This window comes from Phyllostomus hastatus, unplaced genomic scaffold, assembly GCF_019186645.2.
Source record: "Phyllostomus hastatus isolate PE091 unplaced genomic scaffold, TTU_PhHast_1.1 phas_scaffold_60, whole genome shotgun sequence".
NCBI classification, from domain to species: Eukaryota; Metazoa; Chordata; class Mammalia; order Chiroptera; family Phyllostomidae; genus Phyllostomus; species Phyllostomus hastatus.
In genome coordinates, this window is record NW_025334038.1 from 8,563,849 (window position 1) to 8,582,754 (window position 18,906).

Below are 18,906 nucleotides of genomic sequence, written 5' to 3' on the forward strand. Positions count from 1 at the left end.
AACTGAAAGACCAAAATAAGTGGATCCCTAGAAATGGAAGCTCAGATTAGGATAGACAGTAAAAGAAAGTGATGGGCAATGGAGAATCCTAATTAGTTCCATTCAAACCATAGTTAAGTGTCCAGTTAACAACCTCTGTGAGGTAAAACTAATATAATTATGGAAAATGTAATAATGTATTAATAACTGAAATATTTAAAAAACCCTAAACATAGATTGAACCCCTCTCTCCACGCCTCCAGGTCACAGGTGTTTTAAATTCAAGGTTGTCTTATCAGAAAGGTCACTTAAGGACCATTAACCTCAATGAAATACCTGTATAATTTAAAAATAACAAAAATTGTATTTCAAAAGGGAAAAAATAACATCCCAGTTAAAATGTTAATTAGGGTAACAATTACCTACACTAATTTTATTGAAAACCGAATAATTTCTAAAGCATAAAATATTAATTATGTAGCAGTATTTTTCACTGTAAAAAAACAGACTTGAAAATTCCTTCTCAAACTAAATCTAATTTTAAAACTAACCCAAAACATAAAAATATTCACCAGTGGAGAGGAAAAAATACTGGTTCAGGGAAGTGAGACTGGATTAAGAAAAAAATTAATGAGCTATCCAACAAAAAAACATACACAGAGGCTCCAAACCTAAACTAGGCTAATTTTTCCCAAGGGAAATTTTTAATAGTTCTGTTGTTTCCCTATGCGTAGCTGGGATTTTAGAAACAGTCTAACTAGCATGAAGTTAGAGAAATTTTACAGAGGGCAAATAGGGGAGCATCCTTTAATAGTTTGCCCAATAATAAGAGTGGGGGAGATGAAGGCTGGCAATCCACCTGTCCCAACCTCTCTCCCCCAAAATATTTTGGGAGTATTTTGGGAGTTAACATACGTAATAATAAATCAGCACAGGACACATCCACAAAAAGAAAATACTTCCAACATTGTAATATCAAGAAGTCATTTTACATTTTAGAATATAGACAATATTTTCTATGTAACTCTAAAGTGTGGTATTAAAACGCCTTACAAATGGAAAAACCACTTTAACGCCACTCCATACTTCAGCAAACTACACTACAGATCTATTACAAACAACTCCTTGCAAAGCAAGCACAATCCCTTATAACTCTGTACCTTACTTCTCACTTTAAGATACCGTCACTGAATGAACGTACACAACTTAAAATTATTTTCCTGGGTCTGCTTCCCTTCCTTCTTCGCCGTAGAACACAAATGTATTTTTTAACTTTACATAAATCGACATCTAGCACCAGCAACTCAGTCTATTTTAAATCGGCTTAATTTTGAAAGTTCTAATAAGAAGAGTTCAGGTTGGAAACGAAAAACTACCTTATAAGGGTATAAAAGACTGAAAGCAGGAAGCGGCTTTGACAAAACTAAGGAAGTTGCAGCGCGCTTGCTCACTGGGGGACTTTTTTAAGGCAAGAGAAGTAACACATGACATCCTTCTCAAAGTGTGACTTGGTTCACCGGTTAAAACGCAGTGTAAGACGGTAAAGACCGGGAGTTAAAAAGGAAGAGGAGGTGGGTAGCTAAAGGAAAGCCCGATTTAGGTTCCCATTTTCAGAGTCTGATTCTTCCCATTCTCCCGCCCACACCCGGGGCAGTGTTGTCACAGCAATCTTGCAAAACCTACCAAGAGCGCTTCTCGTTTCTCTCTCCTCTGTCAAGCCAGTCCCCGCGCTCGATCCCCTAAGTCCCCAAACCCTCGAGCAGGAAGGGGCACAAAGAGAAAAGGCAGCCGGGTGCCGGGCTCGGGGACCACCTCACGACGTCCGCGCGCCCCGGGGAGGCGACCACAGCGCAGCTCCTAAGACAGCGCTGCCCACCGCGGTGGGGGAAGGGCCTGGAAGGGTAGCTCAGAGAAATCCTTTCGGGGTGGGGGGAGCGGTTCTCGGCCCCCGCGCACCCGCCCAAGTCCCAGAGGGTGAAACTAGGGACTGAGGGAGGCCCTGTTTCTTGGGCCCCACCCCTTGTAACCCGGCGGGGCTAGGACTGACACCGCAGGCTGCAGCACCTGGCCCTACCATTCATCTCGGGACTTCCTCCCCCCCCCCTCCATTTTCCTACCCCAGCCTCAGTTTCCCCATACCTGCCCACAAGTCCGCTTACCCGGTGCCACAGTCCACCACACAGGCCGGCAGCCGTCCCGCCATCTTCCTCCTCGCCTGCTGCTGCCGATGCCGCCGTCTGCTCCGTACTGGTTGTGGTCGTGGATTGGCGGCGGGAGATAGGAGCTATCTGACCATCCACAGCCAGGCCGTCCTCTGCGTCTGTAGGGAAGCCGGGAAGCTGAAGCAGTAGCGAGAAAGAAGCGAGCTCGGTCAGCGGCTACCACTTCCGCAACCCAGGCGGGCAGGCAGTCCCCGCCCTGCCCCGCCGCGGCCTCCACCCCCTCCTTCTCCCCTCCTCTTCACTCCTGCCCCCACCCTACAACTTCTTCCCCTCGCGCCGCCTTTCCCGGGGAAGCCAAGATGGCTGCCGTTGCCGACGCCCTGGCCCGGCCAGGCCAGGCCCAGGAACTAGCGCTCCCCCTTCCGGCTCAGAGCGGGAGGGGCGACAGGGCATGCGCAACGAGGTGCAGTTGCCGGAGGCCGCTTCCATCCCTATGTTAAAGAAATCCTCTTCGGGTTTTCCTAGAGCATGGGGGGCGGAGAAGTCAGCCCGATCCTTCAATTCCGAAGCTGAAAAGGGCTTTTAGTTTCAGTTACCTGAGGAACGGATGGAATCGTGTCCCGCAGCCACGAATATCTTCTCTCGTGCCCCGAGGAAGACGGCCTAGTTGAAAACGTTGTCATCGGCACACAACCAGTCTTATAACTTGAGTGGCTGCTTTTCTGGGTGGTAAAGAGCGATATCACACCGGGGGTGAGCAGTCCAGGGACGGATGAACAAAAGGTTTGACCGCGGCTCTTACGCCTCTGTGCCCAGGTTTTATTCAACTACACTTGTGCGTTATTAAAGCATTGCTTTAGAGTTGTTCCAACCTGTTTAGATGTGTAGGCCCTCCACAGAGCAGGCCTCTGCCCACGAGGAAGGCAAGTCTCTGGGGAATATCCGTGTATTATACATAATATACAAAAATAGGCCTTTATGCAAAGCTTTTGGATGATGACAGAGATTTTCTTGTGCAGTAGTTTAAGATTATACTATTCTATTAGCAGGATTATACCAAGGATTAAGTACCAAAAATTTTAGTTAAAAAAAAAGAGGTTAAAAACTGGAAAGCCTAGAAGGATGGTTTTCAAACTTAAGTGTGTATCAGAATTATCTGGAAGGCCTATTCAAACATAGATTGCTGGGCCACACCCCTGAGTTTTCTGATTAGGTGATTTGGAGTGGGATCAGGTGATGGTCAGGAATTCCACCTGGGGAAACTATTGTAGAAGTTTATTAGCTTTCCTCTCCACCAGGCTTATCTTCTGATAAACCTTGTTTGTATGAGGATGTATAAAAATATCTTTCCTGAAAAAGGATGTCTAATTCATTCCAGAGGATCACATAGTGTGGTATTAGACTGGCCTGGGGGATGAAATGTAGGCTTTTCATTCATTTGATTAAAAGAATACTGTTTACCTACTCTATTATGGATGAGGAGACTATGCTGACTCTGAATGTTCAATAGGCACAAAATGGTAAGGTCTCTTCTCTTGTAGGTGTACACTTAGGTGGGAAAACACAAATTGCATTAAGAATAAAAGCAGAGAGCAAGTGGCTATGAGAAGTGGGGATGTCATGTGGGGTAGGAGAATGGCTGGGAGGAAGAAGGTAGGGAAGGCTTCTCTGACAATATGGGATTTAAAAGCTGAGGGTGAAGGATAGTAGGAGTTAGGGAAAAGGGAAAAGAAAACAGGGAGCCCTCCAGGTAGAGGGAACAACAAGCAGCAAGGCGCTGAAGTGGGAAAGAGCATGGCTTCTTCCACAAATTGGAAGAAGACCCAAGTCATCCAAGTGAAGTGAGCAAGGGAAGATGCAAAGGGAGGTGAAGTCTGAGAAATTAGGAAGAAGCGATCAATCCAAGGATTTGTAGACTTTCCTAAGCATCTTAAAGTTTAGCCTCAAAGCAACTTGGAAGCCATCAAAGAGATTTAAGCAAGGATATGCCATGGGTGCTTTATAGGCAGCCATGACCACAAAGTAAAGAGTGATGTCAATGGTCTCTGTTCTACAATGTATACTGTAGTTCGGGGGAAGATGCTGGGATTCTTTGCTGCCTTTTCTACCATCAGTATGTAAGTTCATTGGGGAGAGCAGATGTCTACAGGTTGGCTCTGACAGAAGAGGGAGATGTGGCTTAGTAGAGGAAATGGTTGTTTCCAGCATTACAGGTGTAAGCCAGGACTGAAGGGATCCTACCAAAGGGGACCCAAGGACAGAAGTAAGGGACTTGAACAGGTCACTTTGGGAAGCCCACATTGGAAATCCTCAAGATGGCAGCCCACATGCTGGCCTTTGCTGGGTTGTCATGAAAATAGTTCTGTCAAGGGTCAGAAATGAATGCTCCCAGGATCCAGACAGGTAACATTATGAGTGAAGAGGGCCATGAGGAGGGTACAGCAATCTGGAGAACCCACATCCTGACCAAAGACAGTAGAAAACTCCCTATGCAGGAATGCAGGCCCAGTGTTGCCAGAGCCACCCTTTTTTTGAGGAAAGTCAGAAATCTGTATTGTTATCTGTTGGTAACAAATTTCTTTGCAAGCTAGATCTGACCTGTGGGTTCAAATTTTCAACTTATGATTTGAAAGGCTATTTAACATTTATTTGCACACTGCATTCAAATATGAAGCTCATATTGGTGCTAGGTACTGCATTCGTTTTGCAGGCATGAGGAAACCATCCCCCATTGTCTCTTGCACATAGTCAAGACTGTCCTTTCTCTGTAAAGGCTGTGACTGTTAGAAGCATTTGGAATATTCCAACATTTGTTAGAAGTGTTATTTTGTGCTTGTTCCTCATAATTTGTCTACCCAAACCCCTTGTTTGCTTAACACCCCTTCGACTTCCTGCTTGCTAGATGCCAAATTGGTCAGCCTCTGTACTGCTGTGGTGGCTCAGCCCTCCTCAGTTGTGCAGAGCCTTCAGATGCACATCCGGCCAAAGCATTTCTGACCTCTGTTTGCACACGTCCTCTTCCTGCTAACCTTTCTCCAAATACAGAGAAGCAGAGGATGTCAGAGCTAGAAGGCATCTGAAAGATTATCTCTTTTGCTCTGGCTGGTGTGGCTCAGTAGGTTGAGCACTGGCCTGTGAACCAAAAGGTCACAGGTTTGTTTCCCAGTCAGGGCACATGCCTGGGTCTCAGGCCAGGTTCTCAGGGGCCTGCAAGAAGCAGCCAATTAATGTTTCTCTCACACATTGATGTTTCTCTCCCTCTCTTTCTCTCTCCCTTCCCCTCTCTCTAAAAATAAATAAATAAAATCTTTTAAAAAACCATCTCATTAGATTTGAAAAGGAAAACAATAGTGGATAGGTGGGATTTGTTTGACTGCTCTATGTTCATTATTCCCTAATAACACCCTGATTTCCTTTTAACTCAGGTCAGCCAAGGAGCTTGGTTCTTGTTGGTTTACAAGTCTAGTTTCAAACTTTTGAAACATTTGTGAACCTTGCCATATCCTTCCAATAAACCCCTCCCCATTTTTTAAGTTAATAGTAAAAAGTTTCTATATCTTGCATCAATTTTAAGGACCCCACGTGTCAAAGGAGCACAGAGTTTAAGTGATTTTTCCCATTACTTTAGAAAAGCTAGGGAGCAGAGTCCAGATCAAAACCCAATTCTGATCCCTTTTCAGTGCTCTTTAGTTGTAATGCCACGAGCATTGTTTAATTTTGACTGATGTACTGGTTACCAGTTACCATGAAATTTCCTAGGATTTTCATTCCTATGCTTTAAGGCCAACCTAGTAAATACTTCTTAAAATGTCCAAGAAATTCACATGTCACTCAATCTCCATTATTTTAAAATGAGAGAGATTTTTAAAAATCACAAGTACTGTCCTGGCCAGGGGGCTCAGTTGGCTGGAGTGTTTGTTGTCCTGTGTACCAAAATGTTACGGGTTCAATCCTCGATGAGGGAACATGCCTGGGTTGTGGGTTTGATCCTGGGTAGGGTCATGCAGAAGGCAACCAATCCATATTTCTCTCTCTCTGTGAAATCAAACACATCCTCAGGTGAGGATTTAAAAAAAATCAATTTAGGTACTTGCTGTAGGGATGACTATTTGCAAATAGACTAACCAAATCCACAGAGAGCATTCATTAAGGGCAAATAGATAAATGGTCAAGATGTCCATGCAGCCTAGTGGTCAGGGATGTGGCTTTAGATAGCCTCCTATTTTGTTGTGTTTTAATGTTATATTGTCTCTTTCTTACTTTTTTAGATATTTAGAAGTTTCTGTCATTCAATAGTCGTCCCTAAACAAATACTTGATTTTTCTTAATTACCATCTTTGTTCTACAACAGACTTTATTTATTGTAAGAGCTTAAACTTAAAATTGACAATTACTTTCTTCCCTCTTTAGAGGTGGGTGAACCTGGATTCTCCCTTCTCAAGTCATGTGATCTTAGACAACTAACTTAGTGTGTAAAAAGAGCACTGAACTTGAAACCAAGAGACTCGAGTTAAGTATGAGTTCTTTAATCTTTCTTCATCTATAAAATTAGCAGAAATACCTAACCTAGGGTGTTGTAAAGCTTGAATTTTTTAAAAGCATATTATAAATTACAGAATTACCTTATGGACAGATCAAAAGAAATATCGTATAATTATAAAGTAATGGTTCTTTTACTTATTACTTAAACATATAGACTTGAACATCCCAAACCAGGTCCCCCTCTTTGCAGAAGTTATCTAGGGCCTGTGTAGCTACTCTTTTAATGCTACTATTGTGCAAAATAGTTTTAGAAGGTCTTCTTCAGACTTCCTTTCAGAGCATGTAGCACATTCTTTTAAATATTTTCATTGGTGGCAAATCATGGCCCTTTGTGGGTAGATTTGACTTTTGGAATTGGCCGACAGTCATTTTTTTTAGAGCCAAGTTCAGTGAATAAAATGGCTGATTAACTAGGGCTATGTTTTTTGATGAAAAGCTTTACGTTACTATAAAGTAATAAAACTAGTTTTCATAGGTGACTTATCAACTGCTTCTGACCATGTTCTAAAAAAGAAGTTCTAGAAAGATTTTACTCAGTGGCCACATACATTCTCTGGCATAAAAATATTATATTCATTAGATGTTTAATTTCAATTGAAAATATATTTCATATAGTAATAATAACTGTACGGTGTTTAAAATAAGGTGAGATTTGGTGGGATATCTCTCTTGTCTTCCTATTACTTCTGAAATAAAATAGTTTATTTAAAACATAACTCTCAAAGAAAGATTGAGAAAGAAAATAAAAGTTAGATTCCACATACATACATCGTATTACATATAAAAACAAATTCCAGATGAACTATAAATCTTAAATGTAGATTAAAATCCACACCTTTCATTGCAGCCCACTAAGCCCTCATGTTTTGGTACCTGCCCCCTCTCTAACTTGTCTCTACCTTTACCAGATGCATTAGCTACATCAGACTTCTTGCTCTTCTTTACACATACCAAGGCCATTTCTCCCTGCATCCTCTCCCTGTACTTCCTCCCTAATCATTAGTTATTCCTGAATCAGTTTAAATTTCACCTCCTCAGAGATGCTTTTCCTGAGCACCCAAACTGAAGCAGCCTGCCTCACACTACTATGCCACTATGTTTTCATTCTCTATTGAAATGCTTGTGTTATTTATTGGTTCATTTGTTTGTTGTCAGTCTCTCCCAACTAGAAAATTTACCCACTAGAATTTGAAGAGGATCTGGCACATAATAAGTGCTCAACAAATATTAGTTAATGACTGAGTATAATAATAAAAACAGAACTATAAATATATGAGAAGGAAATTTACGAAAATGTATGATCTACAAGTGCAAGAGACTTTCTTAAAAAAAGAAACTCATAGCCATTAATGGAAAGATTTAGTTGCATAAACAATTACATTTCTATTTAAAGATTTTTAAAATTATAGAATAAAAGAAAATATTTCCATCACATATAACAAAGGTTAATATCTCTAATAGTTTAAAAAAATGAGAAAAAGGCAAACAATCCAACAGAAACTGTGACAAAGGTATTAAAACAAATTCCCATACAGAGGAAAATTAAACAGACAATTAACATAGGAAAAGAGGCTTTTCATTACTGGTAGTAAGGGAACTACCAATTAGATGATGACAGACATTTTTCACCCATTATTCACATTTAAAAGAAGCAAAAACGACCCAGTGCTGATAGTTGTATAGGAAAATGAACATGTACCCACCCTGTTCCTGAGAATACGAATTGCTAAAACCTCTTGCAAGGTTAACCATCGATATCTATAAAAAGTTAAAATTTGTATATGTTAGTTTTAGAAATCCCATTTGGGTGACTCCTAAAAAAAGTAAAAGTATTAGATTATGAAGGGAGAAAAGATTACGATCATGAAGAATTATTTAAAAATTTGAAAATTTGGAAATACATCCTTTATTTCAAGGGCTTTTATGACCAAGTATATCTCAGGGTTCTTTTGACTTAGAAGGGGAGCCTGGATGTAAGGGGGCACTCTCATACTCTTCCACGTGTCTGTTTTAACTGCAAGGATGTGAAGCAGAGGTTATTTATGCTTTCTTCTTAATAACAGCATCTGGATTTTGTTCAGATGCATATGTGCCCAACCAAAAGACTACATTTCTGAATCTCATTGTGAGGTACGTGTGTCAGTGTGATTAAGTTATGGCCAATGAAATGCAAGTAGAAATAGTTGAGTGGAACTTCTGGAAAGTATCTTTAAAGGAGGTTGACTCAGGAAGCATGCCATTTCGGTTTTCTGTTCTCCCCATTTCTTCCTGCTTGAAACACAGATAAGGTGATTAGACCCTTCTCAAACATTATGGAATATTAAGTTACTTTGAGACTAGAAGCTATCTATGTCCTAAGGAAAGTGGAGCCAAAAAATAGGAACTCAGGTCCCTAATAACCCTGAAGTAGTGCCCTATAAAAGCCCTAGACCACCTACTTCTGGACTTATTTTACATGACAGAAAAATAAACCCTTAGTGTTTAAGCCAGTGTAATTTGGTGTTTTCAGTTCTATGCCGCTGAATCTAGTTCTAATTGATAATGGCATGATATGTAAAATCCAAAAAGCAAGTTGCTAAGTAATATCAGAAGAATATAAATGCGAAGGCTTATAGGGGATAGGCCAGAAATATAGAAGTGTGGATTAGTAAGGGTGTAAATAATAGGAAATGGACATAGGGGAGCCTGTGCAGTATCAATACTATTATTATCATATAGGCATGTGGATCCAGATCTTCCAGTTTTCATGTTAAATTTCTGTAATAGTTTGCAAACAAAATGTTTTCCCTGATATATCTAGTCTGCAGGCTGTCAGTTTGTGACCTTTGATTTGTAGCATGATCTAATATTTGGAAAAAATACAGAAAAGGAGGGGAAAAGGAAGGATGGGCCCCATATGTATATATTTACACGTGTAAATATATTTATATATTTATGCATATAAATATATATGTATATATTTATACATATATATACATGTATATATTTATACATATATATTTATAATATGTGTATGTATTTATATATGACATAAACAGATGATATAGACAGTTGTGCATGAAACAATGGGAAACGTAAGAGGGATGAGATTAAAGGGGAAGATTATCCACTTTTTGCTGTAACTATATTTTCTGTCTTGTTACAATAAACACACATTAATTTTGTAATTTTAAAAAATCTAGTAGGATAGGAGAAAAATTTCTAAGTTACCTGGACTGGAAATCCAGTACCAACGCCACAACATAATCAAAGAAAGTTTTTAGGATAATTTAGCCTGACCAAGTTTAACCTGTCTTAGGAGGATGTCATTAATTTGAGTATCAATATCTAAAACTAGAGGAAAAAAACAGATGTGAGAGGGAAAACACAAAGATGCTATAGGTTGCAGTGACATTTTTATGTGTAAATAAACTGGAAGTCATACATAAACACGTGTGCTTGCCAACTGTATTTAAAAGTGTTATAGGAAATGCTACCTTGATCATTTTTGAAATAAAAGATAAAAAGAAGTACATTTTTTTAACAAATTGAATTTATTGGAGTGACATTTGTTAATAAAATTATATAGGTTTCAGGAGTACAATTCTACAATTCCTCATGTACATATTGTATTGTGTTTTCACCATACGAAGTGAGGCCTCCTTCCATCATCATTTATCCCCCCTTTCCCCTCTTCTACCTCCACCCACACTCCTTTCCCTTTGGTAATCACCATACTGCTGTCTATGTCTATGAGGTAGTTTTTTTTTTGTTTTTGTTGTTGTTTGTTTTGGCTTAATCCCTTCAACTTTTTCACCTAGCCTCCCTACATACTCCACTCAGATAGCTAGTAGTCTGTTCTCTGTATCTATGAGTCTGTTTCTATTTTGTTAGTTTGTTTTGTTCATTAGATTCCACATGTAAGTGAAATCTTATGGTACTTGTAGTTCTCTGACTGGCTTGTTTTACTGAGCATAATACTCTCCATGTTCACCTATGCTGTTGCAAAGAGTAAGATTTCCTTCTTTTTTACAACCAAGTAGTATTCCATTGTGTAAATATACCACAGCTTTTTTATCCACTCGTCTACTGATGGACACTTTGGTTGCTTCTAAATCTTGGCTATAGTAAGTAATGCTGCAACAAACATAGGAGTGCATATATTCTTTCAAATTAGTGTTTTGAGGTTCTTTGGATAGATCCCCAGAAGTGGAATTGCTGGGTCTTAAGGCAGTTCTATTTTTAATTTTTTTGAGGTGACTCCATACTACTTTTCACAGTGGCTGCACCAGTCTGCATCCCCACCAACAGTGCAAAAGTATTCCCCTTTCTCCACATCTTTGCCAGCACTTGTTTGTTATGCATCCTTAATTCTTTGAAATTACAACATGGCCCAATGCATACATTGCATTTTGTTTAACATATCTTGTTGGTTTTTACTAAAACTGGTTTTAGTTTTACAGTGGCTCAGATTTTTAAATATTCATTGATGTTTTACTACTTCTGTCTTAGGCATTGCCATTCTCCTTAAAACACATTTGAAAGATGTTTAGGCTTCTCATCTCAATTCGAAACTGTGTATTTGGTTCCAGTTTAATGACAAGGAACTAGATTGTGAATACATTTTTTTCTGATACATCTTTTATTTATATCCTCTGATAAATTTGCCCTGGCTGGTGTAGCTCAGTGGATTGAGAGCGGGCTGGGAACCAAAGTGTCCCAGGTTCGATTCCCAGCCAGGGTACATGCCTGGGTTGCAGGCCATAACCCCCAGCAACCGCACATTGATGTTTCTCTCTCTATCTCCCTCCCTCCCTCCCCTCTCTAAAAAATAAATAATTAAAAAAAAATTTAACAACCTATGACAGGCCTCACATTTCTGGAACAAGTCTCCCAGTTACAAAAGAAATGAATAATGATAACATGATAATAAATTGTTAGACTGCCTTGGGTTCATCGAAAAGTAATCTTGCCAACTTTTCTCTTCTTCCTCCACCTTCCTCCAAGTCCTAGATGCATATTGTGTGCCATTGCTGCATTTACACTTGGGTATTATCTGTAAATAGCAGTCAGTTGCTCTCACATTGTATCATTGTTGTTTTTAATAGAATAATTTTTCAGAAGGACTTAGTATAACTCCCCCCATTTAGCAAATGAAGAAACAGATGCAGAGAAATAAGTGACTTATTTAAGATTTCACAACTGTTGGAGCACTTCTACTTAAATATATCTCTAGAGATTCATAGAAGATAAAAGCTATATTGAAAATTCACACAATTCTTGTGGACTGTAACAAATTTAATGATGTTACAGAACCTGGCATAATGTCTTACTGGTCACGACACTTGTAGTAAATGAAAGAATGCAAACTGAAACCAGCTTAAAATTAAAAAGAACCTTTTTTCCTTTAAAGTGAGTGGAGCTCAAAGCGTAAATTCCAAGGGGTAAATTGGGTTCAGGCATAACTGGATGCAGACTAAAAATATCAGAATCTGTGTTCGTTTTTGGCTTTGTTTGCCACTGTGTCCAGTTCATTCTCAAGCAACTTTACTCATATAGTGGCAAAAATTGCTTAAGTTCTAACCCCAGTGTACAGAATACATCTTTCTCTTTGGTACCAACAAAGGAACTGGGAGTAACTCCCATTAGCTGTCTGGGATCAGGGTTCTTCCTGAGCACTTCACTGTGACTCCAGTTGGCTAAGCCTGGAGTCGCATGCCCACCCCATGTCCACCAGTCACGCCCAGAAGAACCACGTGGACAGAAGGTGCAGGAGGGGTAGTCACAAGGGAGAAAAAATAAGTGTTTATTACCTGAAGAGAGGTAATGAATGTTAAAGCAAGTAAAAACAAGTGCAGTTCATTAAAAATTCCAGTTATGTTGCATTGTAAACCTACACAATGAAGTTAATTCTTGCATAGTGAGTGGTTGGGGGTTCATGAGACATTCACTTAAAAAATACTACCAGCACTAAATAAGAGAATGCTGTAAAAGCAGGAAAAATAGAAATACTACATTGAAAAACATTGTTGACTGCCAACAAAAAATGCACTGCATGTGTGTGTTTATAATGTCAGTCCATAAATGAACACAAAGGCAAATGAAAAATAAAAACATTGGACATCTGCCAAACATTACATTAAATGGGTAAAGATCTCCTCAGTCCTGCACTAGGAAAGCAGTCGTTGTATTTTTGCAGTAACATTTGTTTATTTTGGTTTCTAATTCATCTCAAAGGCTGATGAACTTGTGCTCGCTACACTTAATTTCATTCTATTGGAAGTTACATAATTATTCAGCTCATAAAGAGTAATGGCCTCATATACAACCAACTTTTATCATAATGTAACTAGAACTCTGCTCATTCATTTGTCCATTCATTCATTCATTTATATTATGTGCCAGTTATGAATCAGGAACAAGGCTGCACACTAAAACTAAAGAGGTGAGTAATCTGCAGCCCCACCTTTTGAAGAAGTCAAAGTGCAATAAAGGAAACATAAGTAAAAAATTAAAAATACACCATGAGATTTACACAGGGCTTTAGAAGAGAAGACCCATCGCTCACTCAGCTGAGAGATCCAGGAAGGTTTCAAAGAAGGAGGCTTACAGAATGCTTTACAGAGAGGGAAAGGAAGTAAAAAGGCAATTCTGGAGAGCATAACATACAATGATGCAGAGGTTAAGAGAACACTGGGGGTTCTTTTAGGGTATACTGGGGAAGAGTCGACATGAATATGTGAATGACTATGTGCTAAGTTTGACTTTATCTTGCAGCACTATAAACCTGGCCTCCCAAATAGAAACAGGGTGACAGTAAAGAACCATCTGGAGAACTTGTAAATAATACAGATTGTTCTGGAAATTTTTATTCTGGAGAAATCTGTGTGGTTTTTTCCAAGTTCCCTAAGTGATTCTGGAGCACCTCCAAGTCTGAGGAGTGAGCAGTGTGTGTAGGCAATGGGGATCCGTCAGAGAGTATTGGAAAAGAGAAGGTGTTTTGGAAAGATAGCTCTTTTGCCAGTGGAAAGTGGCAATAGAGCACATCAAAATAGGGTGTGGGGAGACCTCATAAGAAATTGTAATAGAATAAATTAAGAAATGGCAAGCAGAACAGTGCAGGTGCAGAGGAGGTGAATGTTCAGAGATATTTCTGAGAAGTATCAACATAACTAGACAATCTGTTTGATGTGGGAAGTGAAGTGTGTGTGTGTAGGTGGTGGAATTCTGATTTGTGAAGGGTGCTTTTGTGAACTGGGAGTGAGAGGTTAGCAGGAGATGTGGCAGTATGTACAGCAATGTGATGTTAGCTCAAGGTGGCAGACCAGGATGGAGCTTGCTGTGGGCAGGAGGCTAAGGCCTGAGATGAGCTATCGCAGATCCAGAGTATCAGATCTGCCAGCCTTGAGGTTGAAAACTTGATGATGGCTCCCCACCTGGGGATACCTCCCTTCTTTGTGCCACCAGTGGTCTCTGCCAGTAGTCATCTCTCACAGCACATAGAGTAGCCTCTTAGCTTATAAACTTCTGTGGCCATGAATTTTGTGATCCTATCTGTTCTGAAAGACTAGCATAGTACCTGCACATACTTATTTAATGCTCACATTTCTAGGTGAATGAATTTTATTCATTACTTAGATAATTATAGCTACATTAGCCTCATTATATCTGTATAGGTTTTGGGCCTCATTTGTGTGTGTGTCATTATATAAACTTACATTTCTGTAATTCTACATGTGTCCTTATTACATTCCAAATTGCACATTTTAATATTAAATAACAGCATGCAAAATACACTGCCTTTATCAAACATTAATTATTGCAAGATACCTATGTGATTAGTGAACCAGGCATCTCCTATAGCTATTTAGATTCCACCAAAAGAGCTTAATTAATAAAAAAAATTTTAAAGTTTTTTTCTTTTTTTAAATTATATTTTATTGATTATACTATTACAGTTGTCCCAAATTTTCCCTTTTTGCCCCCTTCCACCCAGCACCCCATACCCTCTGAGGCAATCCTCATACCATTGTTTTCTATCCATGGGTCATGTGTGTAAGTTCTTTAGCTACTCTGTTTCCTAAACTGTACTTTACATCCTCATGGCTATTCTGCCACTACTTATTTGTACTTCTTAATCCCCTTATTTCTTCACCCATTTCCCCACACCCAGCTTCCATTAGGTAGCCATCAAAATGCTCTCCATATCCATGATTCTGACTCTGTTCTTGTTTGCTTAGTTTGTTCTTTAGATTCAGTTGTTGATAGGTATGTATTTATTGCCATTTTATTGTTCATAGTTTTTATCTTCTTCTTTTTCTTAAATAAGTCCCTTTAACATTTCATATAATAATGGTTTGGTGATGATGGACTCCTTTAGTTTTTTCTTGTATGGGAAGCTGTTTATCTGCCCTTCAATTCCAAATGATGGCTTTGCTGAGTAGATCAACCTTGGCTGTAGGTCCCTGCTTTTCATGACTTTGAATATGTCTTGCCAGTCCCTTGTAGCCTGCAAAGTTTCTTTTGAGAAATCAGTTGACAGTTTTATGGGAACTCTACTGTAGGTAACTGTTTTTCTCTTGCTGTTTCGAAGATCCTCTCTTAATCTTTAACCTTGGGCATTTTAATTATGATATATCTTAGAGTGGGCCTCTTTGCATCCATCTTGTTTAGGACTCTGTGCTTCCTGGACTTGCATGTCCATTTCCTTCACCAAATTAGGAAGTTTTCTTTCATTATTTTTTCAAATAGATTTCCAACTTCTTGCTCTTTTTCTTCTCCTTCTGGCATCTTTATGATGCAAATTTTGGAATGCTTAAAGATATCCCAGAGACAGCTTATACTATCCTCATTTTGTTGGATTCATTTTTCTTCTTGTTATTCTAATTGGGTGTTTTTTTGGTTCCTTATGTTCCAAATCATTGATTTGAATCTCGGTTTTCATCCACTCTACTGTTGTTTCCCTGTAAATTGTTCTTTATTTCAATTAGTGTATCCTTCATTTCTGACTGGATCTTTTTATGCTATTGAGGTCCTCACTAAGAATCTTGAGCATCCTTATAACCAGTGTTTTGAGCTCTGCATCTGATAGATTGCTTGTCTCCATTTTGTTTATCTCTTTCTGGAATTTTGATGTGTTCTTTCATTTAGGCCATGTTTCTTTCTCTCTTCATTTTGACAGCCTCCCTGTGTTTGTTTCTATGTATTAGGTAGAGCTGCTATGACTCCCTGTCTTGGTAGCATGGCCTAATGTAATAGGTATCCTGTAGTGGCACAGCCTCCCTTATCACCCAAGCTGGGTACTTGAGGTTTGCCCTTCCTGTAGGCTGAGTACACCCTCCTCTTATAGTTGAGCCTTGGTTGCTGTTGGCAGGTCAATGGGATGGATTAACATAGGCCAATCAGTTGTAAGGAATGGCTGTGACCACTGACCACCAACCTCCACTCTCCATAGAGGATCAGCTGTGCAGGGGCAGGGTTGTGGTGCCTTCTAGCTGTCCACTGGGTGTGCAGGCCCTGGGGCTTCCCAGGTGCTTCAGGCCAATTCAGCCCCCATCTGTGTTTTGTCCACAGTCACCCTGCCAGAGCTATAAAGCAAGCTGAGATGGCTGCTAGTTGTGCTGGGTTTGGAGATTCCCAGGTGAAACTAAGCTATTAATCTAGGCTGGCTGCTATTAGTGCCATGCCTGGGACCACTTAGCAACAGGTATGTATGTGGTGGGGGGGTTCTGGAGGTCACCTATTGCTTGTTTGAAAGGATTTAGGAAGTTGTGAAGCATGAGCCAAGATCAGCAATTCACATGGAAAAGCTCCTGTTAACAGTTCTAAGTTTGGCAGGATGGAGCCTCAGGGGATCTGCAGGGCAGGGAAAACACTGTTAGCCAGGTTGATGGCATCTTGGATATCTGATGCTGTGGCTATCAGACCCAGTATAGCCACAGACCCAGCAGGCAGAGCCACAGACACCTGCTGGGTCAGTGGCTCTGCCTGCCTTTCTGACTGGAAGAAGTCTGTCCCCTAAGTCTCACCTTGATGCCAGACACTTCAGTTCCTCCCTATATGCCATTGGTGCCTTTCAAGATGCTATCCCTGTGCTGGAGTGCAGAGGGAGTGAGTCTGAGTGAGTTCTTGTGTGGGTTCTTTAAGACAGGGGTCCTCAACCCTTGTTAGGAAGTGGGACGCACATTAGAAGGTCAGCTGCGGGCCAGCAAGCCAAGCTTCATTCACACTACCACCTGAGCTCTGCCTCCTGTCACCCCACACTTATCCATGGAAAAATTGTCTTCCATAATACTAGTCCCTGGTTCCAAAAAGGTTTGGGACCACTACTTTAAAAGAAACTGCCTGGGACTCCAAGAAGTTTCTCCCACTGACTCAATACCTGCTGGTTTCTGCAGCCAGAAGTTATGGGGTCTTATCTCTCTGGCACTGGAGCTCTGGGCTGGGGGGCCTGGTGTGGGGCTGGGACTCCTCACTCCCAAGATATCCCTACCAAAATTTGTATCCACCACACATGGTTGTGTAACCAACCCATTTGCATCTCTGCCCCTTCTACCAGTCTGGATGGATGTGGTTTCTTTAATTCAGCAGTTGTCAGACTTCCATTCAACTTGATTTCTGATGGTTCTGAGTGATGGTTATTCTATAATTTAGTTGTAATTTTTATGTGGTTGTGCAAGGGGGCCAACCATGTTTACCTATGCCACCATCTTGAATAGAAGTCTTAAAAATTATCAATCTAATCATTTAGGACTTCTGGCCAAGATGAAGGCATAGGTGGACACATTGTGCCTCCTCACACAACCAAAAGAAGGACAACAATTTAAAAACAAAAAACAACCAGAACTGACAGATGATTGAACTGTATGGAAGTCCAACAACCAAGGAGTTAAAGAAGAAACATTCATCCAGACCGGTAGGAGGGACTGAGTCAGGCAGCCAGGTGGAGAGGACTAACCTCAAGGTGGCGGCTGGCAGACCTCAGGTGCGCAAGGCAGCAGCGGGAGGACCCAGCGAGGTGGTGGATTGTGCTCAGGAGTGGGGCACTACGTGGTTGGCAGACCGGGCGGTCCCACATTTGCACACAGATAAACCAGGCAAAACTGGGGAGTGAGATAGACCACACAACCCAGGGTCCCAGCTCGGGGAAATAAAGCCTCAAAACATCGATTGAAAACACCTGTAGGGGTTGAGGTGCTGGGAGAGACTCCCAGCCTCACAGGAGAGTTCATTGGAGAGACCCACAGGGTCCTAGAATGTACACAAACCCATCCACCTGGGAACCAGCACCAGAAGGGCCCAGTTTGCTTGTGGGAAGTGGGGGAAGTGACTGAAATCCGGCACAGAGTGGAGCAAGCACCATTGTTCCCTCTTGGATCCCAGCCTCACATACAGAGTCACAACCTAGTGACATGGGTTACCCCACCCTGGTGAACACCTAAGGCTCTGCTCTCACTATGTAACAGGTGCATCAAGACAAAAAAAAAAAAAAGAAAAGGCCCAAACAAAACAACAGATCAAAGCTCTAGAAATAGTACAACTAAGTGAGGAAGAGATAGCCAACCTATCAGATGCACAGTTCAAAGCACTGGTGACCAGGATGCTCACAGAATTGGCTGAATTTGGTTGCAAATTAAATGAACAAATAAAGGCTACACTAAGTGAAATAAATGAAAATGTACAGGAAGCCAATAGTGATGGGAAGGAAACTGGGACTCAGATCAATGGAGTGGACCAGAAGGAAGAAAGAAACAACCAAACAGAAAAGAATGAAGAAACAAGAACGCAGAAACAAGAATTCAAAAAAATGCAGAGAGGCTTAGGAACCTCCAGAACATCTCTAAACATTCCAACATCTGAATTATAGGGGTACCAGAAGGAGAAGAGGAAGAGCAAGAAATTGAAAACTTCTTTGAACAAATAATAAAGGAGAACTTCCCCATTCTGGCAAAGGAAATAGACTTCCAGGAAGTCCAGGAAGCTCAGAGAGTCCCAAAGAAGTTGGACCCAAGGAGGAACACACCAAGGCACATCATAATTACATTACCCAAGATTAAAATGAAGGAGAGAATTCTGGAAGCAGCAAGAGATAAGGGGACAGTTACCTACAAAGGAGTTCCCATCAGAATGTCAGCTGATTTCTCAAAAGAAATCCTGCAGGTAAGAAGGGGCTGGAAAGAAGTATTCCAAGTCATGAAAGGCAAGGACCTACATCCAAGATTACTCTATCCAGCAAAGCTTTCAT

General features: G+C 40.6%; 1 protein-coding gene and 1 long non-coding RNA gene across 2 annotated transcripts in view; one reads left to right on the plus strand and one right to left on the minus strand.

Annotated features, from left to right (window-relative positions):
• ACTR3 (actin related protein 3) overlaps positions 1 to 2,381 on the minus strand; it is a 61,496-nt gene extending 59,115 nt beyond the window's left edge. The window contains exon 1 of the mRNA XM_045826024.1: positions 2,139 to 2,381. Coding sequence (XP_045681980.1) covers positions 2,139 to 2,182 — 44 coding nt within the window. The 5' untranslated portion in view covers positions 2,183 to 2,381. The remainder of the gene's footprint in view (positions 1 to 2,138) is intronic.
• A 133-nt stretch (positions 2,382 to 2,514) lies between these two features.
• The window catches only part of LOC123810364, a 66,012-nt gene continuing 49,620 nt past the window's right edge, over positions 2,515 to 18,906 (plus strand). The window contains exon 1 of the long non-coding RNA XR_006784236.1: positions 2,515 to 2,924. This is a non-coding gene — a long non-coding RNA (uncharacterized LOC123810364). The remainder of the gene's footprint in view (positions 2,925 to 18,906) is intronic.